At 42.4% G+C, this 27,865-nt stretch overlaps 1 protein-coding gene across 10 annotated transcripts in view; it reads right to left on the bottom strand.

Moving 5' to 3' along the window:
* MCF2L (MCF.2 cell line derived transforming sequence like) overlaps positions 1-27,865 on the bottom strand; it is a 166,007-nt gene that overhangs the window by 69,696 nt on the left and 68,446 nt on the right. The window contains exon 1 of one of the 10 annotated variants that reach the window (XM_072135600.1): positions 22,101-22,259. The exons of 8 other annotated variants lie outside the window; for them this stretch is intronic. Coding sequence is in view for 1 of the 2 variants with exons in the window: in XM_072135597.1 (XP_071991698.1) it covers positions 17,534-17,606 (73 nt within the window). In the remaining variant the exon portion in view is untranslated. Of the gene's footprint in view, positions 1-17,533; positions 17,674-22,100; positions 22,260-27,865 lie in introns of those variants that run through there. One more of the 10 variants, XM_072135597.1, reaches the window with a different exon arrangement.

Here is a 27,865-nt window from a genome sequence, read left to right as displayed (position 1 = left end):
AGGATATGTAAATTAACCTCCAAGTGCAATTGGGCAGATCTATCTGCCTAAAGACAGCCGTGACCCTAAAAGCTGAAAATGACATTCACAGCTAAGGAAATTGCACTGTGTAGTGAACTAAGAGAAGATTCAGAGCCTTTCTAGCTGTGGGGAAATTAGGCTTGCCCCCAATACAGTTGCAGACTGATTTGCAGATACAAATACTATCTCTGTATTTCTATTTTGGTTTGTGAAAAAAAAAAAAAAAGTTGCTGCTCCTTTTAAACACCCCTACATTAAAATGAGTGAGGAGATATTGCTAGGTTATAGCATCTCCAGTATATGTCCAGTATACACTCAGCTTATACATCGGGATACAGCGTATATGATGAATGTACAAATTACATAATGTGAACCTAGCCTCAGTTTAACACTGCAGCCGACTTACCAATATTGAATGATCATGAATATTCTCATTATTATTTCCAAGAGGGATGGTGGCAAACATAAATACTGTTTAAAACCTAAACTAACATCAGCTTGGAGCACCGGAGAAGAGCTTCAGCGCGTCTCTTCTGTGAGTGGGAATGGGTGGGATAAGGAGGGAAGAAGCGCCTCAACGACTGGTGAGTTAGCTCAACTAAAATCCACTTTTGGTTGATTTTCCCACAAAAGAAAATTCTCACATTTCTATCCCCTAGGGATGTTAACACCATAAATAATATTTTAAGCCTTCATTTTACACATTTATTCAGTTTTATTGCTGTTTAGCTCCTATCTCTCTCTCGGCTGCTCAATGCAAAATCCCAGGGTGCGGGCCTCTCTAAACAGAGACATTATCACCCATTTAGTTTTGTGGAGTGACAATGTGATAAAATTATCAGGGTACAAGGTGAACCTGAACTTTCATCTAGCTTCTGACATTGTATTAAGACACTGACACATAGAAAGAGAGATGAGACAGATCAGTGAAGCATGAGATGATTACACAGAGGCTGTTACACTGTGAGCTCTGCTACATCTCACAGACATGTGCCTGCCTCCCCCTTCCCCCGGATGAGGGGGTGGGGCTACAGCCACACAGCATAGACAGACAGAAATCTCATCTGCACAATCTCATCCAAGATGGCTGCCACCCGACCTCAAGTCAGAAGTTACTGGGTCGTGTCTAGGGGCAACTGAAATTGTGTACAGCAGGACTAATAGAGACAGGTTGGACTTACATCTGTGACATCCTGTATTTTTGTTTATAACAGTGAATTAGAGAAAGTGTTATTTTCTTATGCGGAGTACATATAAGAAACTTGTCTTCATGGAAATACCCATTTAAATGGCAAAAAGCAATAATAAATAATAATGACATGAATTTAAAAAACAAAAGTAGGTTTTTTTAAATCCAAAAAGTACTTCTTGAAAAATTAGTAAAGCAAGTTTATAATAAAATAGATTTTCTCTTTAATCAGACTGGCAGTGGTGCCTGTAAAACAGCTTGGAGAAAATTTACATATCAAGACTGGCAGCACAAGAACACGAACAGCCATCTGGTTGAACAGAGCACAGACAGCAGCTCCCTTTAATCCTTCTGCCTTTCTAAAAACTTTTGTCAAGCTTTGTATTGATTATTAAAATCTATTGATCCCACTTGCATGTCTTGCCTGGTCTGATATGTGTCTGCATCTTGTATCAGTCTTACACTATGCAGGCGGTCCCCTACTTAACACCTGACTTATGGACGACCCCTAGTTACAGACGGACCCCTCTGCCCACTGTGAACTTTGGTGAAGCTCTCTGGATGCTTTACTATAGTCCCAGAATGCAATGATCATCTGTAAAGTGTCTGTAATGAAGATTCATTGATAATCCTTGGTTGCATTACAGCAAAAAATTTTGAAACTCTAAAATTTTTTATCACTGGGGCAAAAATTTTTTTTGTCTGGATCTACTCACCAATCCAATGCCCCTTTTCTTTTTTAATGAGGCCGGCTCCAGGTCAGCAACAAGTCTGTGCGCACGGGCCGGCCATCGCATAAACTATGGTGGCGGTCGGGCTGTGCCCACGGGCCTGTCGGTGACTTGAAGGAAGAGGACATGTCCAGGTCGGTGGACTGGTAAGTACTCAGTTTATTTTTAATATGAGCTAAGCATACCGTCAGGCTACATACTACACATAGCCGACTAGCTATATACTACAGGGGGCCGGCTGCCTCTATACTACAGGGGGCCGGCTGCCTCTATACTACAGGGGGCCGGCTGCCTCTATACTACAGGGGGCCGGCTGCCTCTATACTACAGGGGGCCGGCTGCCTCTATACTACAGGGGGCCGGCTGCCTCTATACTACAGGGGGCCGGCTGCCTCTATACTACAGGGGGCCGGCTGCCTCTATACTACAGGGGGCCGGCTGCCTCTATACTACAGGGGGCCGGCTGCCTCTATACTACAGGGGGCCGGCTGCCTCTATACTACAGGGGGCCGGCTGCCTCTATACTACAGGGGGCCGGCTGCCTCTATACTACAGGGGGCCGGCTGCCTCTATACTACAGGGGGCCGGCTGCCTCTATACTACAGGGGGCCGGCTGCCTCTATACTACAGGGGGCCGGCTGCCTCTATACTACAGGGGGCCGGCTGCCTCTATACTACAGGGGGCCGGCTGCCTCTATACTACAGGGGGCCGGCTGCCTCTATACTACAGGGGGCCGGCTGCCTCTATACTACAGGGGGCCGGCTGCCTCTATACTACAGGGGGCCGGCTGCCTCTATACTACAGGGGGCCGGCTGCCTCTATACTACAGGGGGCCGGCTGCCTCTATACTACAGGGGGCCGGCTGCCTCTATACTACAGGGGGCCGGCTGCCTCTATACTACAGGGGGCCGGCTGCCTCTATACTACAGGGGGCCGGCTGCCTCTATACTACAGGGGGCCGGCTGCCTCTATACTACAGGGGGCCGGCTGCCTCTATACTACAGGGGGCCGGCTGCCTCTATACTACAGGGGGCCGGCTGCCTCTATACTACAGGGGGCCGGCTGCCTCTATACTACAGGGGGCCGGCTGCCTCTATACTACAGGGGGCCGGCTGCCTCTATACTACAGGGGGCCGGCTGCCTCTATACTACAGGGGGCCGGCTGCCTCTATACTACAGGGGGCCGGCTGCCTCTATACTACAGGGGGCCGGCTGCCTCTATACTACAGGGGGCCGGCTGCCTCTATACTACAGGGGGCCGGCTGCCTCTATACTACAGGGGGCCGGCTGCCTCTATACTACAGGGGGCCGGCTGCCTCTATACTACAGGGGGCCGGCTGCCTCTATACTACAGGGGGCCGGCTGCCTCTATACTACAGGGGGCCGGCTGCCTCTATACTACAGGGGGCCGGCTGCCTCTATACTACAGGGGGCCGGCTGCCTCTATACTACAGGGGGCCGGCTGCCTCTATACTACAGGGGGCCGGCTGCCTCTATACTACAGGGGGCCGGCTGCCTATATACTACAGGGGGCCGGCTGCCTATATACTACAGGGGGCCGGCTGCCTATATACTACAGGGGGCCGGCTGCCTATATACTACAGGGGGCCGGCTGCCTATATACTACAGGGGGCCGGCTGCCTATATACTACAGGGGGCCGGCTGCCTATATACTACAGGGGGCCGGCTGCCTATATACTACAGGGGGCCGGCTGCCTATATACTACAGGTGGCAGGCTGGCTATATACTACAGGGGGCCGGCTGGCTATATATGCTACAGGGGGCCAGCTGGCTAAATACTACAGGGGGCTGGTTATTTACTACAGGGGGCTAGGTATATACTATTGCAGGCTGGCAGGCTATATACTACTGTGGGCTGTCTGGTTATATACTACTGGGAGCTGTGAGCAATGCATTTTCCTGCAATATGTATAAAATAAAAAGACAAAGAAAAATGTACTCCTCATCTATACAGCTGCACCTGCGTCTGTGTGGCATGGATTGCATGGTGAGCAGATTTAGCATAATAGTCAGCTAGCCTCTGTTACCTTGGAAAGCTGAATTATAAGTCATGGGACACTTAGTGCCTGGGAGGCTGAATTACCCTGTTTTGTGCTCTATGAACATTTTTTCTTTCCATTTAGATGGGATCTCAGCTGCTATCTTCAACCCACCGTCTGTTCCTATGAATCACACCTCTCAACATCCCACAAATGATAATGGTCCAGGCAAAAATCAACACTAACAGTTTGTTCCCATCTTACAAAGCGTGATGCCTAAATGTCACGGGAGTAGAGGAAGGAGAACGCGCTTTTAAGCATGCGGACATTAAAATCAGGTCCATTTGCTTCAGCGTGTGCAGACACCCACACAAAGTAGCAGTGCTGTATGGAAATTTGCAATGTGGGATGTTAAAGGATATTAACTTCTATTATATTTTCCTGGACATTTGGACTAAGACACTTCACTGTATCACTCCTAGGGGTGAAGCCATGTAACACTGTTTCACTGACAGAGATTATTTCATTATTGATATAAAAATTATCATAATGTCACCTGTCACATACTTTATGAGAAGGTTTAACTATTCAACATCCATACTTAAATTGTTCTGGATCCCTGTGGATTCCCTTTTGGTTTCAGCTCCAATCTCTTTCACAATAGGAACTGAAAACTGCGCTACTCTAGTAATGAAAACTGATAGAATGAACATGAAGTAAATGACATCCTTGACTGCTTTGGACTGCAGAAGTTCAGCGAAAGAGAAAATAGCTGCTTACTTATTTTTGGAGTTTGGAGCTTAGTCTGTGCAATATTAGTCTGTGAAATCCAAACAACTCCCTTTTACTACAAATCCTTTAGAATAATTAGTTAAAATGTAACTTGTAGTAAAAAAAAATTAACAGGTTGAGTACAGCTCTTTAGGTGGTGCTTCAATAGAATGACCTCTTCCGTCAGACTGATCAGTGCAAAGAAAAGTTTGACAAATTGACTATTTTCACCGAATACAGGCGGTCCCCTACTTAAGAACACCCGACTTACAGACAACCCCTAGTTACAAACGTAGGATGTTGGTAATTTACTGTACTTTAGTCCCAGCCTACAGTAATCAGCTATAACCGGTACTAAATGAGTCTGTAATTAAGAATTATTGTTAATCCTGGTTCTCATGCCAACCCAACATTTTTAAAATACATTTGGTCACAGAGACCAAAAAAAATTTGGTTGGGGTTACAATTTTAAAATATACAGTTCCGACTTACATACAAACTCAACTTAAGAACAAACCTAAAGACCCTATCTTGTATGAAACCTGGGGACTGCCTGTATAAGAGACAGAACAACAGGGCAACATTCCTTGTTTGTTTCAGATCTTCATATTTGGGAATAACTGCTTTAGTGTTCAGACAGACAGAATGGAATATATTTACAACACAGTGGGGCAGATTTACTTACCAGGTCCATTCGCGATCCAGCGGCGCGTTCTGTGCGGTGGATTTGGGTCCGGCTGGGATTTATTAAGGTAGTTCCTCCGCCGTCCACCAGGTGGAACTGCTGCACTGAAGTCCACTGGAATGCCCTGAAATTCACCGGCCTATTCCTAGTGAAGGTAATTGCAATTTTCGCAACACTTTTTTTTTTTTTTTTTTTTAAATGCGGCAGTTTTTCCGAATCCGTTTGGTTCTCGTTCGGCCACGCCCCCCCATATCCGATCGCGTGCGCCAAAATCCCGGGGCAATTCAGGGAAAATCGGCGCAAATCAGAAATATTCGGGTAACATGTCGGGAAAATGCGAATCGGGCCCTTAGTAAATGACCCCCAGCGTCCTCAAAATCTGAGAACAATCATTCTAAATATTGTTCTTATTTTAGGGCTGCAATTCAGATGTTCAAGTTTATTGAAAGTGTCTAAAATGAGAATAAGACATCAATAATATTCAGAGTTTAAATAAAGTGAATTTTAAAACATCAAAAGTTCTAAAATGTACAGCTCTCCCCTTCCTGCAGTCACATTCTCTCCTCGCCCTAGCTGAACTTGATTTCCATGTGTATTTTTCTGAAAAAAGGGGACTCACAGTTAGAGCATTTTTGTATCCCTACTAGGTGGCATAAAATAAGGTACTTCAGATCCACTGTTGTCACTTCCCCATACAAGATACAGAGCCAAAAGCCTGTTTCTATAGCTACAATAATAATATTTTTAGGAAGATTTCCTGTGAAGTGACCTAGTAAGATGTCAGATACTACATTAAATTGTCACCACACCCTAACCATATCAGTTACTGAAAATAAACAATCCTAGCACAACACCCATAATTCTACATTTACTTCCTGAAGAAAATATGAATGCCGGCACCTTACAGGCACTTTGAGCTATTAGCAGTAACACCAGTAGTACTAGCTGTTATCACCTAACAGAGAGGTGTTACGGGCAGGGGTGTTGCTAGGTCAAAATATCCAGGGCCCATGCCCCTCAACTGTTGGCTGGAGCCCTGGATGTCCCAGGTAAGCACGACTGTCCACTGTCCGAACTGCTCTTACAAACTCTCACCTCTATCTGTGTCCTCGGCAGGTGGGTACTATAGTGAAGCAAGTAGCTGCAAGCTCTGAGCTCCACTACAGAGACCCACTACAGTAATGTCAGTACACCGTGCCTCCTGCTTCAAGCACTTGACTAGTGTCGGAAGCAAGAGGCGCGGTATGATTACATCGCTGCACCCAGTGGAGTAACTAGAAGCTGATGGGCCCAAGTGCGAAGTCTGTGCCAGGCCCCCCACTATGTAGGGTTCATTGTAATAGTCCCCATCATGCACACCAAGAAGAAGAGGCGAGGGAGGAAGAAAGGGGAGCATTTTTTTTACATTGTGAAGTACATAGGGAGGGCTGTGGAGGACATTACTGGGGGTGGGGCCTGTGAGGACATTACTGGGGGTGGGGCCTGTGAGGACATTACTGGGGGTGGGGCCTGTGAGGACATTACTGGGGGGGGGGGCTGTGAGGACATTACTGGGGGGTGGGGGCTGTGAGGACATTACTGGGGGGGGCCTGTGAGGACATTACTGGGGGGGGGGCTGTGAGGACATTACTGGGGGGGGGGGCCTGTGAGGACATTACTGGGGGGGGGGGCTGCCTGTGAGGACATTACTGGGGGGGGGGGCTGCCTGTGAGGACATTACTGGGGGGGGGGCTGCCTGTGAGGACATTACTGGGGGGGGGGCTGCCTGTGAGGACATTACTGGGGGGGGGGGCTGCCTGTGAGGACATTACTGGGGGGGGGGCTGCCTGTGAGGACATTACTGGGGGGGGGGCTGCCTGTGAGGACATTACTGGGGGGGGGGCTGCCTGTGAGGACATTACTGGGGGGGGGGCTGCCTGTGAGGACATTACTGGGGGGGGGCTGCCTGTGAGGACATTACTGGGGGGGGGCTGCCTGTGAGGACATTACTGGGGGGGGGGCTGCCTGTGAGGACATTACTGGGGGGGGCTGCCTGTGAGGACATTACTGGTGGGGGGCTGCCTGTGAGGACATTACTGGGGGGGCTGCCTGTGAGGACATTACTGGGGGGGGGCTGTGAGGACATTACTGGGGGGGGGCTGTGAGGACATTACTGGGAGGGCTGTGAGGACATTACTGGGAGGGCTGTGAGGACATTACTGGGAGGGCTGTGAGGACATTACTGGGAGGGCTGTGAGGACATTACTGGGAGGGCTGTGAGGACATTACTGGGAGGGCTGTGAGGACATTACTGGGAGGGCTGTGAGGACATTACTGGGAGGGCTGTAAGGACATTACTGGGAGGGCTGTGAGGACATTACTGGGAGGGCTGTGAGGACATTACTGGGAGGGCTGTGAGGACATTACTGGGAGGGCTGTGAGGACATTACTGGGAGGGCTGTGAGGACATTACTGGGAGGGCTGTAAGGACATTACTGGGAGGGCTGTAAGGACATTACTGGGAGGGCTGTGAGGACATTACTGGGAGGGCTGTGAGGACATTACTGGGAGGGCTGTGAGGACATTACTGGGAGGGCTGTGAGGACATTACTGGGAGGGCTGTGAGGACATTACTGGGAGGGCTGTGAGGACATTACTGGGAGGGCTGTGAGGACATTACTGGGAGGGCTGTGAGGACATTACTGGGAGGGCTGTGAGGACATTACTGGGAGGGCTGTGAGGACAACTAACTGGGGCTGTGGGGAGACTATTTATTGGGGGCTGTGGGCGAAATTATTTTGTGGAGCCTATGGGCGACATTACTTTGTGGGGGATGTAAGGACACAACTTTCTGGGGATGTGGGGGAGGGGGGTTACAGGGGGAACTAGTAGAGGCCACAGATATTAAGCACAGGGTGCAATTTTATATGGTAGGCCCCGTTTGGGGAACATTATTTTGTATGATTTTTCTGTAGCTAAAAGTGTTAAGTACAGGAGTGGACACTAATGAAACTTTGGTACAAATGGGAATCGTGAACCGGATCTTTTACAACCCTAGCAACAGTCTTGTTTACGGGATCTGCATGGCAGAAACTAAATAAATTGAATATATATAACGGTGCAATAATAATGGTGCACTTTCAAACACACATCTTTTTTTGGTGCAAAAATATTACATCAGATCCATCAAAGTAGTGATAAATCTCCTCCACAGTAAATTAGAGATTAGAGTGTAATAAACAGAATCCTGTAAGCATCCAGAGCCTTACCAGCTCACCATGACCTCATGACTCCTTCCACAAATTGCCACTGTAACAAGTCTTTTCTCCCACTACAAGTGGCCTCCTGCTATAAAACCACCAAACATATAACAACCCCCACGTACTTCTTTCTCATGACCAAGTTCTCCTCACTGGTCCTCAGGGAAATGATAGTTGTAATCTTTCAAGGCTTTCTGTATTAATACTGCTACTCTTGATCACAGCAAGGTAGCCACCACCAAATTTGCAGGTATTACAACAACAACTGCCCCTGTGGTGCTAAGGAGAAAAGTCCTTTATTGGGCATGTCAGATAACAAATCGTGAGGACCCATCCACAACCATCACACTCAATGGCTTTATCATCCACATTGACCTCGTTTTCTGTAAAATTAGGATGCTGTGAATTTAAAACAGCTAGAAATACACTATTTAATTCAGTTCTGCTATGATTTTGTATGTTAATGCTTCCTGGTTATTTTACATGTTTCTAACCATGATGCAGCAAGCCTTTGGCCATTTATTCAAGGAATGCAAAACCAGGCATAAGAGTTACATAATATTGGGCTTAAAGGCTTAGATAAGTAATGAGAAAACTAAGCTCTTGACAATTATATGATCTTACAGGGCTCTTGCCACTTGGAATTAGTATTTACTAAGTCATTACTTTAATAGCCATGATGATGTAACGTGTAATTTGCAACGGTGAAAGACAAATAAACATATAAACTTGTTGGCACAATGTTTGATTAGATGTTTTGAAATCTTTCTAGTTTTTATAATGAACATAAACATATCAGGTAAGTTCTGTGTGACATTCGGTAGATAACATAGGTTTCGGATGGTGGTTCAATAATCAAAATAAAATTGAGGTCCCTAAAGGTGCTGCCTGACATCCCTAAACGCTCCCTACAGGACAAAATGCTGGCACTGACTTAATACTTTTTCCCAAAAAACTGATAAATAGGCTGTTTGCCCCAGAAGCAGTGTGCTCCATGTTAATATGTAGTGGCCTGGAAACTTTAACTTCAGTTGTGTTTTGGCAAAGAACCAGAGATGGGTAAGCAGAGAGGGGTAAGCAGCCTCTTCCCATTGGAGGTAGTTGGCCTGGGTGTTACCTGGTTAAAAGATCATTGAGGCACTGTCAAGGGTAATAAGGTTCTGGGTGCTGTTATTGTATGGAAGGCCTAGTCCAATATATTTATAACTGGCATCAGAGGTAGCATATCTTGCTCATACAGCCCCTCCCATCTACAACTCCCCATGTCCCTTCTCAGCAAGTCATGTGACCAGGGGGAAGTCATTTATGGTTCTTTACCCAGTTACATTTGCAGTGTCTACTCCATGTATGTATCTGATCACATTAAATCACAGCATTCCTCCATAAACTTTTATTCCTCCCAATACCTCCATAGAAACATGCTTTGACTTCATGTGATCACATACGTACATAGGTTAGACATTGCAAATGCAACAGGGCCATAGATGACATCAACTTGGTCACATGACATGAAGTGCCCAATGATGTAACAGGGCATTCTCTTAATGTTCTACAAAGCAGCCTGTCCTAGCAGTGAGATCTGTCATGCAGGACTAGGGAGGCAGTGCAGTGAGCACTGCGTATACAAGACCCCATTACTAACATTAAACTCACATCAGGTGAGTTACATAGAAAGTTACAAACTGATTTTTGAAACATTGCAGCCATGGAAAGGAACCATTTAGGGATACGAGCAATGCCTTTTAATCATAATGTTTAACAAAGTATTTATTATGTGTGGGTTAATTTAAATGACAGGTTCTCTTAAAGTGAACCTGAACATATATTCAGAAGGAGCAGTGAAGCTTTTAAGTTTTGCAAGTTGTTAAACATAAAATACACTAGGAAAATGCTAGGAAAAGTTTCTTTTACTTTGCTGGAAAAAATGCAGTGGGATCTCTGTACATTGCTATATTAAAATATATATTTTAATATGCTTTAAATGCAGTTAAAAGATTAGGAATAGGTTTGTATTATCATCTGGAAAACACACATCACACTGCTCAAGGAAACAGATTAGCAGACAATAGCGGTAATGGAAAGGTATTTGTAAAGGAACAAATGATCCACATTTACACAAAAGTACACAATAGGGAATACATAAGAGACTGGATAAGGTCATATACTTTGCTGGATCACAAGCAGGAGGAATTGCTGCAAGTCCTGCATATATCTATGTAGACTACAAATAGAAGCAACATGTTGATTTCAACTTCAATAAACCTTTGACAATCTCTTCTAGCTGCAAGTTAAATATTAGAATTTTTTACAATCATGCTACATTGCCTTGCTGAAGTATTCAACCCCCATGAACTTTTCTACCTTTTGCCAAATTTCAGGCTTAAAATTAAAATTTTTTGGGTGACAAAACAACAAGTGGAACACAATTGTAAAATGGAATGAAAAATAAACTGAAAAGTGGTGCATGGAATCTTATTCGGACCCTTTACTTTCAGTGCAGCAAACTCACTCCAGAAGTGAGGATCTCTGAATGATCCAATGTTGTCCTATATGACTGATGATGATAAATATAATCCACTTATATGTTATCAAGTCTCTATTTCCATACAAATGCTCTTTGATAGTCTCAGGGTTCTGTTTAAAGAGCAGAGAGACTCATGAAGACTGAAGAACACACCAAGCAGGTTTGTGATACTGTTGTGAAGAAGTTTTAAACCAGATTTGGTTACCAAAATGTCACCAACTTTAAAACATCCCAAGGAGCACTGTGCAAGCAAGCATATTGAAATGGAAGGAGTATCAGACCACTGCAAATCTACCAAGACCTGGCCGGCCCCCTCAATTTTCATCTCACACAAGGAGAAGACTGATAAGAAATGCAACCACGTGGTCCATGATCACTCTGGATGAACTGCAGAGACCTACAGCTGAAGTGGGAGAGACTGTCCATAGGACAACAATCAGTCGTACACTACACAAATCAGGCCTTTATGGAAGAGTGGCAAGAAGAAGCCATTTCTCAAAGATATCCATAAAAAGTCTTGTTTAAAGTTTGCCACAAGCCACCTGGGAGACACGAAACATGTGGAGGAAGGTGTTCTGGTTAGATGAAACCAAAATCAAACTTTTTGGCCACAATGCCAAACGATCTGTTTGGCGTAAAAAAAAGCACCATCCCCACTTTCAAATATGATGGTGGTAGCATTATCGTGGCTGTCGTCAACAGCGTTTTAAAGGTTGCCACTAGAAAGTATAATTTGTCCAACAGAAAACAAACCCTCAAAGCCTCTGTAAACAGTAATGTTTTTTAGAAGGCAGAACATGAGAAAGGAAAATTGGCTCCATCATTATCCTTCCTCACACAAAACAATCACCTTGTTGTTATACGTATTAAAAGGTTTGGCTAGAAATGACTATTAAGGGCCCTTCTTCTGAATAGACTATCCCACACCGATCAACTGTTCCAAATCCGCAACAGTTGGCTCAGTGTCCAGGTAGTGGCTGTCGTCATCACTGCAAAGACCTGAGTGGAAGATGCAGTTTCTGGTGTCAACATGGTAAAGAATGTATTTACTCAGCTCCTGTTGATCATTGTGTTGACTGGGTGTCAATCCCTTAGCTAGTTAACTATTTTAGGCCTATGCTGAGTTGTTCCTGGCCAACCCCTTTAAGACTATTTATATATTTTGAACAGGGATATAAATCTCCATTCATTCATGGAGACGAGTCAATTCAACCATTAACGAACCAGATTTCTATTAGCTATGACTATCATTGTAATGATTAATAATAACACTATTATACATATAGCCTTTATGTGTACAGCTCAAATATGTTCCAAGCAATTCATGGGAAGAAGCAAACAATACAAATAATGAAAACAAATATTTGCTGACAATGAAACAAGAGGTGAGAGGACCATAGCATTCACCTGCCTGCTATCTGATGAGTATGTCTGGCTTTGTACAACAGCTGCTCATGTTCATGAAAGGTTTTGTATGGGAGAGCCATGAGCAGGAGGATCTACAGAGGTACATGTAGAGTAGTCCCTGGGAATTTGTACTGTGGAGTTGTTGGCACTTTATGTGTTGCCATAAGGCGCTCCCTACAGCGTTATTCTCTGTCATACAGTATCTGATGGAACCGTTATTATGATGCTGCATTCTTATGTAATTAAGAACAAAACTCTGTATGATTTCCTATACGAGCAGAGGTACATGGATGTACCATGTGACCCTATATATTTGCGCAGGTTCTAAATAGCTACTCATCACAGGGTGGAAGTACTATTCTATTGTGTGTATTGCCTATCTCATATTTGTTAGAGAAGGCATCTTCCCTGCGCTGAGGGAAGACGTATGAGTAAGCAGGTCACTTAGTTGATGTTTAGTCATGATGCTCACTTCCATAGGGCAATGATCTCAAACTTTTGTAATCATTACAACCCAAACCAGAGTCAATTTACTTAAAGGAAAACGTCCAAATCTTTACTATCCTAAGAATAAGTGAATGATAATACTCTTTGCAGTTTCATTATGAAATGTTGCTCCTACAAGATTGCATGTGTCCCATAGAGCCTGATCACCTCTGTGTGCCATCTACTGTCTATATTTGGCATTGCAGCTGCATAACACCTGCCTGAGAAGGAATGTTTCCATTGTGACCAATAGGATGTCATGTTTAGAATGGTTAATTTAATCTGTAAGATGGTCTCTGGTTGGATAAGGAACTTGCCTTTCAGGCACATGGTCAGGGCAGGTGGCAGAGTTGCAAGGTCAAGGCAGCAACGTGAGGTCCAGGCAGATGGGAATGGGAACAAGAGAACGCAGGAATATTGCTGGTAAGTTTTCTCTAAGGCATAGGCACAAAGATCCCACAGGGATGGAAGGGAGGTGCTGGTTAATAAGGTGGAGGTGTTCAGCCAGCGCACCAATCAGTGGCCCTTTAAATATCCGACAGCCAGCGGGAGCGCGCACTAGGAGATGGGAAAGCATGCACACGGCAGTCCGCTGGGGAGCAGGGGCCAGGACGGGTGAGTCCAGGGCTGGAGCGGGGACACACAGAGGGACACAGGTTTGCCCGTGATCCGAGACAGGGATCGCGGGAGCACCCGTGACAACCAGTTAGACTGTTATCTTGGCCTGCTACCTCTGTCATGTTGGTGTTTTGGAATAAAAGAACCATGAGTTGATGTTTGACATCCATTGTCTCAGTGTGATCCCTGGAAACTGTATAACATCAAGGGCCTCACCTCTAGCATCTACCAGGGGATCCTTAAAAACATGTACATAGGGATTGCCAAAGGGAGAATTGTTGCCATCCGTCGCATCTCTCTTCTTTCTTGCAATCCACCTGTTGGACAACTGCCCGGCATGGACAAGGCCTGTTCCAACTGTGCCAAGCGACGGTGACCTGGTTGAGTGCTAGGCCACTCAGGTACCAGGGGTATCGAATCGCCCCCAAGCCCAAAAGGCCAGGCCCCGGTGGGGGATGTTGCACATGGATTGAAAGGCCTCACTCTTCCAAGCTTTATATGTCAATGTCAACCATAGAAGCCATCAAAGTCAGTTCTCTCCTAAAGAGTGTACCAGGAGTTCCAAAACCTAGTGGCAACAAAACCTCCCTAAACATCCAGAAATTAATGGAAGGTATACTGCAGTAAGTTGGAAAGACAACTACACAGAGAACAGTGCTGTCTGCTTATTGCTCTGTTCACTATTAAAGTGGTTTTCCCATGAAAGAAAGATTTCATATTTTAATCCCTTTTATCACACAAAAAAGATAATTTTTAACCTAATTCGCAATTTTAGTCAGTTTTATTGCTGTTTTTGCACCTATTACTGCTGGTGGGGATTCAGCAGTGGGGGCACTAGCCGAACAGACACTTTATGATTCCTCTGTCCTATGAGATGCTGTGTGCTGACAATGTGCTTAGATTATCAGGGTACAGGATTTATCTATACTTTCATTTACTGTATATACTCATGTATAAGCAGAGTTTTTAAGCATAAAAATGTGCATATAAAAATAATAATAATGAGTGCATAATAAAAAATGCATGCTCACCTTTCAATGCTCCCCGCAGCTCCTCTTCCTTCTTCTCTTCCCTCATAGCAGAGCGGGCAAAGACATGTCCACACTATGAAGCACCTGTGCTCTGTTACGAGGAAAGAGAAGGAAGAGGAGACGCGGGGGAGCATCGGAAGGCGAGTATGTAAGTTTATTTATTTTTTTTACACACTACAGGGCATATTATTATTTGGGGGCAGCATTTTTTTAGGGGTGCCGCAAGGCATTTCATCAATGGGGGGCTGCTTGGCATTTCATTACTAGGGAGGCTGCTGCAAGGCATTTCATTACTAGGGGGGCTGCTGCAGTTTGGAATTATAACTGTGAAATGCTGTATTGTTGTTAATAACATTGAATTAGAGATAGTAAGACAGTCTGTGATATAAGCCAATTGTTAAGGTGCCAGGTTTCAGACCACTAATCTTACATGCGTTTTATCCGGAAAAAACAATTCGCAATATACAGAATTCTGTAAAATAATGTCCCTCATCACCAGTTACTATTTACACATGGTACAGGAGCTTGTAGATAATCTGACAATGTAATAAAGCTTCTCTTGTCTAGATATAACAACCTGGTCATACTATATGCAGGGTAAAAGGTGAAATCGGTAACTCAATTCACCTGACAATTCAAGTAATCCGAGAGCTTCCTTTCAAACTGGTAGATCACAGCCCACCCTGGGGGCAGACACAATTAGTGGTGCCAAAGCATCACAACACACAAATCCCATGTAAGCTAGCATGACAACATTAATTTAAATTTCTATTTTATTTATAGAGAAGTAGTAGACGTCTGTATCATTTCAAGTACTGTGAATCGCTGGTATTCGTAGAAATAAAAAGAACATTGACCTGGAACCTTGCTCCATGTGAACAGAGGTATCATTCACCCCTATGAGTCTTCCATTATTGCGATCTTTCACAGTCACAAGACCTAAATGGCACACTTCTCAAGCTCTATTCACATGTGGCCCTTAGACGCTCAGCAGCAAGACATTTATTTCCATATTCTGTGGATTTACATATAGTAACAAGTCGAGAGTTTCTATAGGTAGAGTTTCGAATGCCAAAAACCCTACTAATGCCTAAAATTACGGTAAGTGGCAGACACAGTACTATTGTAATCAATCTGTGGGGACATTCTAGCTACATTAATTCTCTAGGGTAGCTTGGTATCACAGAAGAGTAATGCTGGTTTACATATGGGCTACTACAATTTGTATTAGTAATATTAGCCGGAGATGTACCATTAATAACAGAAGGGGTTACCAGAAGACTACCTATGTGACAGTCAGCTGAAGCAAAAATATCAATTTTCATCTATTATAATCTGGATCAGAAAAGGCTCGGGTGTTAAAATACCACAACTTCAGGTCAGGACTTACTCGCTTCTGAAAAGCTGCGAGAAACACTACAGCACCAATAAATCAACTACAGAAAGCACTGAAAATAAACTGGTCAGAGTACCATCAATGTTACCGATAAACATTAGGTGACATCCACATTTCTGTACCATGTGTCTAGAGTTGGTCAAACACAGAAAAACTAATAGTCCATGGAATGTCCAGACATATTTGCAGTCCTTGTAGACAGGGTCTTTAATACATAAAACAGTTTCCAAATATAAAACACACCTTATAGTGGGCACACAGTCAGGGTGCAAAGTAATGCCCCAAAGACGACCACAACAGGGGAAAAATGTATAGCAATGCACATCAGAATCCAATATCTATGTATTTAAAAAATGATTTCAAATTTTATTAAATATAAATCCACAAACAACAGACATATTTAAAGGACCAACAGAATGAAGGATTGTAAACCAAGCACACTAACATACTGGTGTACCCCTCTGGCAGGATCGGCACTTCTTTTATCTTCTTATGCTATTTTTACACAAAAAGGCTTTAAAAATTATGCAAATTAGCCTGAAAGCTCCAGGCTATATTAACACCTATGGAACCTGGAGCATTCAGGCTCATTTGCAGTATTTTTGAAGTCTTTTTTTCTTAAAAACAAGGGCATAAGAAGCTAAAAGAAGAGGAGATCCTGCCAGAGGGGCATACTCCTGTATGTCACTGTGCTTGGTTTACAATCCTTCATCCTGGTGGTCCTTTAAAATTCACATGTATGTAGTATAAAAACGAGGTAGTGGTTCATGATATGACTCACATACCAGCGGGGACACCCAATCAAATAGTAACATCTAAAAAAAAAAAGTGTGTGGCAAAGTACAACAAAGTACAAATGAATAACACGACAATAAATACACACAGCATATGCATAAAATGGCACTTTATGTAAACCATAATCAAATAACAAATATATAGACTAATATAGTAAAGCTGCATAGGTGTGGGGGCCCACAAAAACTCCCTAGCTTTATACGGTTTTCTAGGTGTTACTATTGGATGGGGCATCCCTGGTGGTATACGAGTTGTATATTAAACCACTACCTGAGTTTTATACTATATACCGTATATACAGTATGTACTGTTTGTGGATTTATATTTAATATTTGATTCTGGTGTGCATTGTTATCCATTTTTCCTCTTGTTGTGGTATATAGAGTTTCCCAATAAAAGACAATTTTAATATCTATAATATTGACGGCCATCAGTAAAAAAAAAGTTTCGCTAAAAACTGGTTTCTAAAAGATTATAAGGATAAGAGTTAAGCCTAGTCTGCGTCAGCAGATGACATTATAGCAGCATTTCATGTACGGCTAGCATAACAGAACCCACATAGAGGTGCAGGAGATGCAGAATACATGCAGACAAGCAGGTCAACCTGAAAGCGTTACAAAGATAGTAAAACAACACACCTGTAGTTTTCTTCAGAAGCAGCCATAGTTCAGAGATCTCATTACACAGCAGGGAGATGAGGCTTAATGTCATGTTTATCCAGGCTTCCTATATGGCTCTCTTCTACTTAGTGACCTATTTCTCTCTGCAAGTTGGTCTGAGAAGTACAAAGAGAGCACCAGACTCTGCCTTTCAGTAGAAGCAAAGCAGTCAGGATACAATACCTTTCTTCAAATTACACGCAAAGCTAGTACTTTTTTCAGCCGGGCTGGCGTGACAACCTTACTAGGTACAACACCTTCATTTCTGCCTAGAAAACATTTTTAAAGAAGACAGAACCCTCCTTAGGCAACAGATACATACTTAATACAAATTTATCAGACTCAATCTGTGATTTCAACACAATTGCCTTACAACTTTATGGAAAGTCTCCTGCATGTGGCCATCCCAAACCTCCCTAAAGGGGCCCTTCATTTACTAACTATCGACCTCACAAGTAAAGCCATTCCTCTACCCTAAGGAAATACTCAGTGAAATAGACAGCTGTCCTCTCTAGTGAACTCTTACATCAGATACTTTGATACAGAATACTGAGGCGCCTCTAGAGATTTTATTATACAAATATATATTTAAATACAGTCAGAAAAAGCTTCTACTGAATGAATGAACATGGTCTCCTCTAACTTATATCTGACAAGGGAGTTGAACTAATGAACATGGTTAATGCTAGATAGTCTGCTCGATCTCCATTCAATAGTTAATACCAAGGGGCCTTGGACAGAGGTGAGAGTTTGTACATGAGACTAGGACTTTTCTCCCTCCTCATATGCTGACTAAGTTCTAGGGTTTATCTTTATTATTAGATACATTCTCCAAATATAGGAAAAAACCTGAAATATAAGATTATATTCTTTAACCAAAAACTATCCCCCTCCAGCTGTCTAACTTGACTCGCATATAGTAGAAACTAAGGGTCCTTTACAAGTGCAACATCCTTGCCAATGCATAGGCTAGGTGGTTGTTGCGAATAGAGCCCTCTCCTTGTGAGGAGCTGTCTGGTGTGCCTGCGCAACTCATTCAGAGGTTACTGCCCTGGTAAACGTTGTGATTGGAGCTGTAAATCCCTGCCTGGAAAAACAAGAGTTAACATGTGAAATGTTATTAACCAATGATACTATTTTAAAGCAAGCTGGAAGCAGACTGGAGAGCACTACCACCTCACTATGGGAGTATAAAAACTCCTTGTAGGTGGGAGGACATGGTCCGTCTGGTCTTGGATTTTAGTCAGCAGAGTGAGAGGCAGGTCCAGTGAGCAGGTCCTGCAGAGCTGTCATCCAGACACACAACCAGGAAGCAGAGGTGTCTCAGACCAGCTGCCTGACACCTTGGGCAAGTCAGGAGGCTACGTGCAAGAGCATTGGTCCACCATCCTGACTCTGCTCCATCTTTGCAAGTCCAGCCTGAAGTTATTACCAAGCTGTGAGCAACCCTTCCTGTGGACCAGCTATCTCATAGCAGCTTTCCAGCCTGCTGAACCTGCTGTTGATGTTAAGCCGTTGAATGCTGTTCCAGTTCAAATTAAGAACCGTGAGATGATTTCCACAACGTGTCTCCGTGTGATCCCTGCATCAGACCTCTATACACCTAAGGGGTTGCCCAGGAAGAAACCATTGCGTGCCCAAGGTCACATAAGCCAACCACTCCAGTATTCCGGGCCCCGGCTGTCTGCAACCACTGAATAAAGGCTAGGCCCTGGTGGGGGATGTTACACAAGCAGATACAAGGAAATAAATTTACATTGTTTTGCTTAGGCCTAAAACCTACAAGAAAGCTTGATGCAACTAACTAGTATCAAATTTGCATTGTGTGCTTGCCAGAATGTTTGGCCCGAATGCTTAGAGATCGGGACTGAACTGATGTGCTCAAACAGCTTAAAGCAGAAGTTACCTGGCGGAAAATAGTTTGCGGTAAGCAAGCTTAACTAGCCTGAGATCCATCCTAATATATCAACCCTAATAGTAAAATCATCTCCAGTATCTTCTGAAGTGGGCAGGTACTTTCCTGGTCATGACATCAGCTAAGGGATAAGATAAAAACATCATCTTATTTTGCAAAAAAATTTATCTTTAAACAGCTCCATATACAGTAGTACGAATGAAAAGGGCATATCACTAAAAGAGGTATCATTTAGAGAACATAGTGACAGCTGAGAAAGGCTGTGTTTTTTGTCAACTGTGTCCCTTGTGCCTCACTGCAGTATACTCCAACCGCCTGTGTTCCCACTTCTATTGACTTTTCACTCAAGGTCCCCATTCCCCTTACTCCAATAGACCATTAAACTCAATGTTTAACACTCAATGTCCTATGCTATAACATATAATATCTATAATATAAGGACTTTCGACTGTACATTTTTTGGTATGTGGAACTCACAACCACAAAATGTAAACAAAGCGTAAAAAAAAAAAAAAGAATTTCTGAATTAGTTACTAATAAAATGATCACGTCAGCATTACAGACACATACACTTTCTAACTAAGCTGAAAACTCACAGTTGTACACAGTTTATGCCTTACTGAGCGCACTGAGTAAACATTCATAGTAGAGAGGAAAAAGTCAACTTCTATGCTAACGATTTCTTCAAGTACGGACTAAAAGTGTTGGGTTTTCATGAGCTTTGCCCATTGAGTAAATGCACACAAAGCCAAATCACTGACAAACCTGTGGAATGAACGCTGAGGAATATTTATGTTTATTCAAATGAAAATGCACCACTGGCCTGGCCACAGGTTTGGGGTGTTCTCTATCTCTCTATTGGCCAGTTTCATAATGGAAGCATGATCAAGGAATGGAAGGGGCTGGGTCGTGAAACAGGGGAAGAGAGAGTATCAGCTTACCCCTGAGGAAGCAACAAGTAATGGTGGCGGAACACTTGGGAAAGCCCACCCCCTCTCCCAGCATGCTGGGGATATTATTCTGTTTACTGTTGTCTGCCTGTCGATCCATGTTCTATTGTATAAGTAGGACACCTGATATATTTTCTGTTTGGGGTGATAGATATGGTATATACTCTGAGCATGGTCCACAGATGGCTCCGATTAAAATGAGTTTTAATTGTTTTTAACTTTCTAGTCTTTGTGATCAAATTAAAATTTTTTTTTACATTTTTCCTAATACAAGTACAGGCAGTCCCCTACTTAAGGACACCTGACTTACAAACAACCCCCTCTGACCTCTGGTGAAGTTTTCTGAATGCTTTACTATAGTCCCAGATTGCAATAATCAGCTGTAAGGTGTCTGTAATGAATCTTTATTGACAATCCTTGGTCCCATTACAGCAAAAAATGTTTAAACTCTAATTGTCAATGGGGCCCAAATTTTTTTTTTTGCCTGGATCTACAATTATAAAATATACAGTTTCGACTTGCATAAAAAATTCAACTTAAGAACAAACCTTTGGACCCTATCTTGTACATAACCCGGGGACTGCCTGTAGTGATACGTTTAGGCCCCTTTACACATCACCTTTGGTCTTTTTCTTGGGTCACATATACAATTGGATGTGTGGCTTATACATATTAGTCTTTTTCACTTCATTGGTGCACATTGGTGCTTCGTTTTGGTATGCCTGTGGCACACTGCAATACTCATCTGAATGTAAACAAACATGCAGATTCCTCTGCATTCAGGTCATGAATTTTCTCATAAAAAGCACGCTTATGATGCTGGAGATTACATCCAACGGCTAAATGCTAAGTTCATACGTGAGCATAAAACTGACAGGTTCCCGTCAATTTACTTGAATTTAATGATTCTTACAGAATTGCACATAGTCCAACAACATGGTAACAATTTTTTTTTTTTATGGCAGAGCTGTGGAACTTGTATTATCATGATTTGAACCACCAATCGGAGGATCCTCCTATAGCCCCTGGTTCTGAAACAATAATGAGCCCAGAGATCCATTATGCCTCGCAGGAGAGGAGGAAGGGGTGACCACTTATACACTACAAAAACATGAGGTGAAGCGTGGGGGGCAAGATATTAGGCAATTTACCAAAATACATGTATTAATATTTCTGCGCTTTTATGATATGTAAAGTGAAGCCTCCTGTTTTTTACCTCATCAGCCAGATATTCCAGTCTGTAAAATGGCCACAGATAGAGGGTCATGTGATCTCTAACTGACGATTGTTCATGGACAGATAGAGATCACATGACCCTCCATCTGCGGCCATTTTATGGACCGGAAGGTCTGGCTGATGAAGTAAAAGACCGAAGGCTTCACTTTACATATCAAGAAAGTGGTGCTGAACATTTAATAGATGTATCTTTGTAGATTACCTAAAACTCTGCCTCCCATAGTAACACACACATTACAAAAAACATAACAGCAACGTGGCCAACTTTAAGTCTATTCCACAGTTATTAACATTAAATGTTAGTGGAAGAGTTCACACATTAATAAAAAACACCTAAAAGTGAAGCAATATTGTATAGTAAAGTGTGCTCATATAGAGCATGGCATCATGTCTGCTAATATCTGCCACTTCTATAGACTAGAGTGAGCTATAACATTACTCTTACCTGCATCCCATACAGACCATCCCGAATGACCTGTATAACATCTTCATTCTAGACCACAAATTAATATTTTTAGCAATTGTGTTGAGAAGTCATTGAAAGGTGACTGCACATTTCCCATATACTGATATCTGCTGAATGTCACAAGTTAGAAACTTCTCTCCAAATTGAAAGAACATCACATGATATTGGGCTGTCCTACAAACAACAGATTATGCAGAATGAAACTTTACAATCTGAGCAATAGAACATTTCCATATGCACATGGTGCTTGAAATCCATTTCATACATGAGGGAGACATTTTGGCTTAGAGTAATGTGCCATAATGTAAGTGAAAATTGAGCACAAAATGTAAAGTACACTTTATACCATGTACCATCTTACACTATTTATGAATATTCCCTGGTATGTTTGTCTGATACAATAGACAAAATCAGTGAAAATGATATTTCACAGATTTGATACATGTACACGTAATCTTAAATACAGATTCTCAATAAAATATACATAGCAGAAAGATCAGTTGATCTGAACATACCCTACGGTTTGATGTACACTATGTATACAGTAACAGATAAATTATATGCACATACTGTAGGCACTGTACAAGGTATCCAAAAGAGGCTCCAGTGCATAAGCAGAAAACCTGGATTTACACACAACTTTTAGGTAAAGTATTAGTATACTTATAACATTTACTACAGGGATTATCTCATTACAGATAAACCTGTTAAGATAGAGCATGGCTAATGTTTCTGGATCTAGCCTAGATTAGGTGTCATAGAAGCATATCATTTCTCTTGTGTAGTTCCTATTCTTTACTGTCCTTAAAGGAGTTGTCCACTTTCTGCAAATAATTGATATTGCTTGTGTAAGGAAAAGTTCAATTTTCAAATTTCAATTATTTACTGAAAGTGGCCAACCACTTTAGGAGGTAACTCCTTACCCCAGGCTCTGAAAATGTATCCGCATGATAATCTCTTGCTGTCGGTGAAGTATTTTACATGTAACCAAACAGTGAGGAAGAAACACTCACTCATTAGCTCACAGACAGATATGTGGGAATTCTTTAGCCCTTTCCTGCAAATGGATGTAACAGTGGCCTGCAGTAAGGGATATACCGCAAAACCGCAGTAGTCATATATTCAGGTTACGGATGGTGACCCCATACATACCTGGGTCAATATTGATGGCAATATGGTAAGGGAGTTCTGGCTCCCCCAGCACCATATTTGGGAAGATTTATTCGTTGTCAAGAGAGCCCCATGGTCCAATGACTGACTGATGCCAGTACATGTAATGACAAGGTTCCATAGCACTATACTAATTTGTGACCACATTGTTTTTATATTCAAAAATACATAGTTCGTATCCCCAGAAAACGAACTATTTAGATTGTCCCGATATCCTGCATGTGTCATTCCCGCTCAGGTCTGCCGGAGTTCACCATCATCTTCCCAGTGTATATAAGTGCATGTCTTGCGACACAATTTAAAAGTTAAAACCTGCCCTTAGTCCGCATCAGTCGGATCGTCCGCATGATTTGTGTCGCATGAAAGCCGGAGCCAATGCACCAAAATCTGATCGCGTGCGACACAAACCCCTTTTAAATGTGGTGCAAATCGGAAATCGTTGGAATACACGTTGAAAGTGCGGTCAGCGGACACTTAGAAAATGAGCCCCTATAAGTCATTAATCATTTTATGGCGGTATCAAACAGACTGGAAGTGCTGACATCATATTCATTCTTCATGTCACCACAAAGCCAAACCATGGCCACAGTGGACACATCTGAATCTCATTTACTCTGTTGCTACATATTACACACCGCATTGGATTAGCCACCATAAAGTCCACGGTAGCACTGGAATTGTAATAAGAGCAAATGAAGCTGTAGAATATGCCTAACACTTTATTATTACAATGGGTATTCATCTACCATAGATCACATTCATACATTGATATACAACAGTTCTGTTTTACTCTGTAGCCAGTAGTGGAAAAGGATATACTGAATACGGTTATATTTTTAGGCTTGTATCTAATGGAATATCTCACAGAAAACATTAGGACATTTGCATGTTGCTGCTGAAAAGGCTCCAAGTAGATAAACACAGAGCATTACATCCAATATTATAATCTCTAGATACTGGCTTGTGGGTGTGTAGGCAGGACTAAAAGGGACTATTAATATCACACTATTTATTCTTCAGGTCATTTTCTCCTAATTTACTATTAGAGACCAGTTTGTAGTGACCTTTCTACATCACAGTAAATTTCAGTAAAACTCAATAATCTACCCTTCAAGTTAATCCAGTTTAAATCTTGGGGGATTTATGATAAAACTGTTATTACGGGAATTTATACCATTACTAGAAAAGTACAGAAGCCGATGTTCTTCTTACATCTCATGTTTACTTATGGTTTTACATTCTAGCAATCTGTTAAGAGTACACTTTAACAAGTACAGGGGTAGCCGCCATAGCAGCTGATATAGCAGAGTCAGGTGTGTGTGTGTGTGTGTGTGTGTAGGGGGGGGGATGTATATAATGTATGTCTATAAATGGTGATGCTTATATGCTCTATATGTGTGTATATGCTGCATGTGTGTATATGGTACCATATATATATATATATATATATATATATATATATATATATATATATATATATATATATATACACATATACATATATATATATATACACACATATATATATATATATATATATATATATATATATATATATATATGTATATGTTGTATGTCTGTATAAATAAATTGTGTGTACATAAATGTGTGTGATTGTTACTCATGTGTGAATATACAAAATATGTATTTTTCTTAAGGGAGCCCCATTCAGAAGTCTGCTATGGACTCTGCTACTCCTAGTTACGGCCCTGTTTAAAAATTCGAAATTCAGAGTAGATGGAAACCCAAAATTAATTGCTTTACAATTTTCATTTTGTTTAGATCTACTCCTGGCTGTGATAAAAACTGAATCCCAAATTTACAAAAAAAAAAAAATTTGCCTGTGCGCACACAACCTATAGTTTGTAAAGTTAGTCCTTAGGGCAGGGGTCTCGATGCTTGTTAATAGCTTCCGGTAGATTTACTGATGCAGACACAGAAAAGGGGGCTATCTGTGATAATGAAGTGACCAAGTCTGCCAGCCCCTGACATACATAAGGCATTACTGGAAATGGAGGTGTTGGGACCATGTTATGCGGACAAGGAATTAGGACATTGGAGCAGTATCCAAAATAAGTAATAGCAGGTCATTTTTAATGATGACCAAATGAACATTTTGCCTGGATAACCCCTATACCCAGATGCAAGTCCCAAATAAATGGTGCTAGTGGTTAAACAGTTTTTCTTAAAGGTCTTCTGTACAATTATTAAAGTACAATCTATTAGTTGGAGTAATGGATGCCAGAAGGTGCTAACTATAGTTTTACACACACTTTCTGAAAAGCCACACCTTTTCACTTTCTTGTAGAGAAATGTGACACAAGGCAAAGAAACTCAGGTCTTAGACCCCATGCAAACAGGGGATTGCAGAATTATACCATGTGCATGTTACACCACACCATAATTCCAGAACTGTCTAAGTTTAGTTTATGGAAGTGCAAGGGAAGTGTCACCTCTGGATGCATGTGACTTTGTAAGACACCTGATCCCTCTCAGCTGCTTACATTAGTGAAATCATATTTCTTTATTATGTAAATTACACCATTATACCTCACATAATTATACAGGCTGTCTGTCATGTGTATAGGACCATCTCATACACACACAGGCTGCAGGGGACGCCAGCACCAGGAAGCACATGGAGGAGCCACTACACCATTATACAGGCTGTCAGTCATGTGTATAGGAGTATCTCATATACACACACAGGCTGCAGTGGGCGTGGCCATCAGCACTGGGAAGTACATAGAGGAGCCAGCACCAGGAGAGTCACACCATTATACAGGCTGTCAGTCATGTGTATAGAAGTATCTCATACACATACAGGCTGCAGGGGGCGCCAGCACTAGGAAGCACATGGAGGAGCCATAACACCATTATACCTCACATCGTTATACAGGCTGTCAGTCCAGCACTGGGGGTGTGGCTGTACCTCCCACTCATAAATAAGCTGGACAACTGAATCGGATATTGACTCATTGGAGATCGCACAGGTCATTTGCATACAGCTTTAGGACCTGATTGCTTAAGTTTATAGTCATGTAGAGGGACAATGAAGGGGTAGGGATAATGCTTTCTAATAGCAGTTTATGAAAATATATTTAGTTTCGGATGTTAATTTGCCTGAGGGGTTCTCTTTAAAGGTGCACCACAAAAAGATGGTGAACTCTGTCGGACCAGTGCGGGGAAGCAACAAATTCATGATTTCTGGTGCACAATCTTATTGAATCGCGGCACTGAGCATTATACATGGAAATAGAACTTTTCGTGCGGTTTCCAATTTCCTAAGTATATGTGCCCCACTGTACCTGGTGAATATAATTTACAGTAATGGAACACATTTGTGGTTCTTACCAGTTTCCACATAGCAAGCGTGGCGTTCGTGGGGTTCCCTCATTTATTCTCATTGAATATTCAGAAATAACATAACAACTGAATGTCACCATTCCACATGTAAAAGGTTGTGCCCCTACACAAACTGCGACTGTCATCATTAACAGGACAGTGTCAAACTGTGCCAAGACTTCTGTAACTATAAGGACAGTTTAAATTTATCATAATATACAGATAACCTAGAAGCATTAAAAGGATTAAAAATACAAATACAGACATGTGGACCTCCCATTATGCTTCCACCTCCCATTGACATTACTTAGATATCTGAAATATCCAGACAATGTCAGCAGATGAAAGCAATTTGGTGCAGGCGTTTCTCTGACAACAGTTCAATGCACATACAAATGGCTAACACAATACAGAATGTCTCGTGTGTCCTCCGGCAATGTGACTCATGTCAATACTCACAACAAATCCACCGCACTGGAGGTTCCCCATGTTCTATGCACAGAAAATGGATTTTTCTCATTATTATCCTAAAGAGAAGTTTTAATTCATAACATGCTTTTGCAAGGAAGCAGGAGCTCCTAGCATTATATTTCACGGAGAAAGACAGACAACGCATGGTCTGTTTTGAACAGACCGACCACTTGCTGCTGCCCTTACCATCGTGAATTTTTTGGAGTTCTGTCATAAATTGCACCAAAAGTCTGATGTGTATTATGCAGCACATGTATTTTGTCCACATGAACTCGCCCTTAGACCATCCTCACCTTTACTCAGTTTACTGATTGTGACCTACCCCTTTATGACTATATCTTGTAATTCAGAATGCCGGAAATGTACAAGCACCCACACACAAACCTGAAGATGCAGAACAATAAATGATATACACACACGTACATAGAAACTATGGAAAGGAAAGCAATCGTGTACACTCCCAGACCCAGATCAAGCATTACACTAGGTTTTATTGATAAAAGATCACTCTATGTTTGACAGGTGAGCATGCTGAGAGTTCCTCCTGTGAAAAACCTGTTTCACATCCTTTTCTTAATTTCCAGGAACTTCACAGTCCAGAGGTTTTCACAGATCGATGCTCACACAGGTAGTAATAGATCTTGAATGCTGACGCACCATAAATTGGCAGCAGAGATGTGGCAGTAGTGCAGGAATGGCACTCAGGATAAAATAACAACAAAATGGGACACTAAGTAAAGAGCTGGGCGTAGAAAAAC

This window comes from Engystomops pustulosus, chromosome 2 (assembly GCF_040894005.1).
Source record: "Engystomops pustulosus chromosome 2, aEngPut4.maternal, whole genome shotgun sequence".
NCBI classification, from domain to species: Eukaryota; Metazoa; Chordata; class Amphibia; order Anura; family Leptodactylidae; genus Engystomops; species Engystomops pustulosus.
The sequence above is the reverse complement of the archived record's forward strand: the minus strand, read 5'-3'. Positions and strand labels throughout refer to the sequence as shown.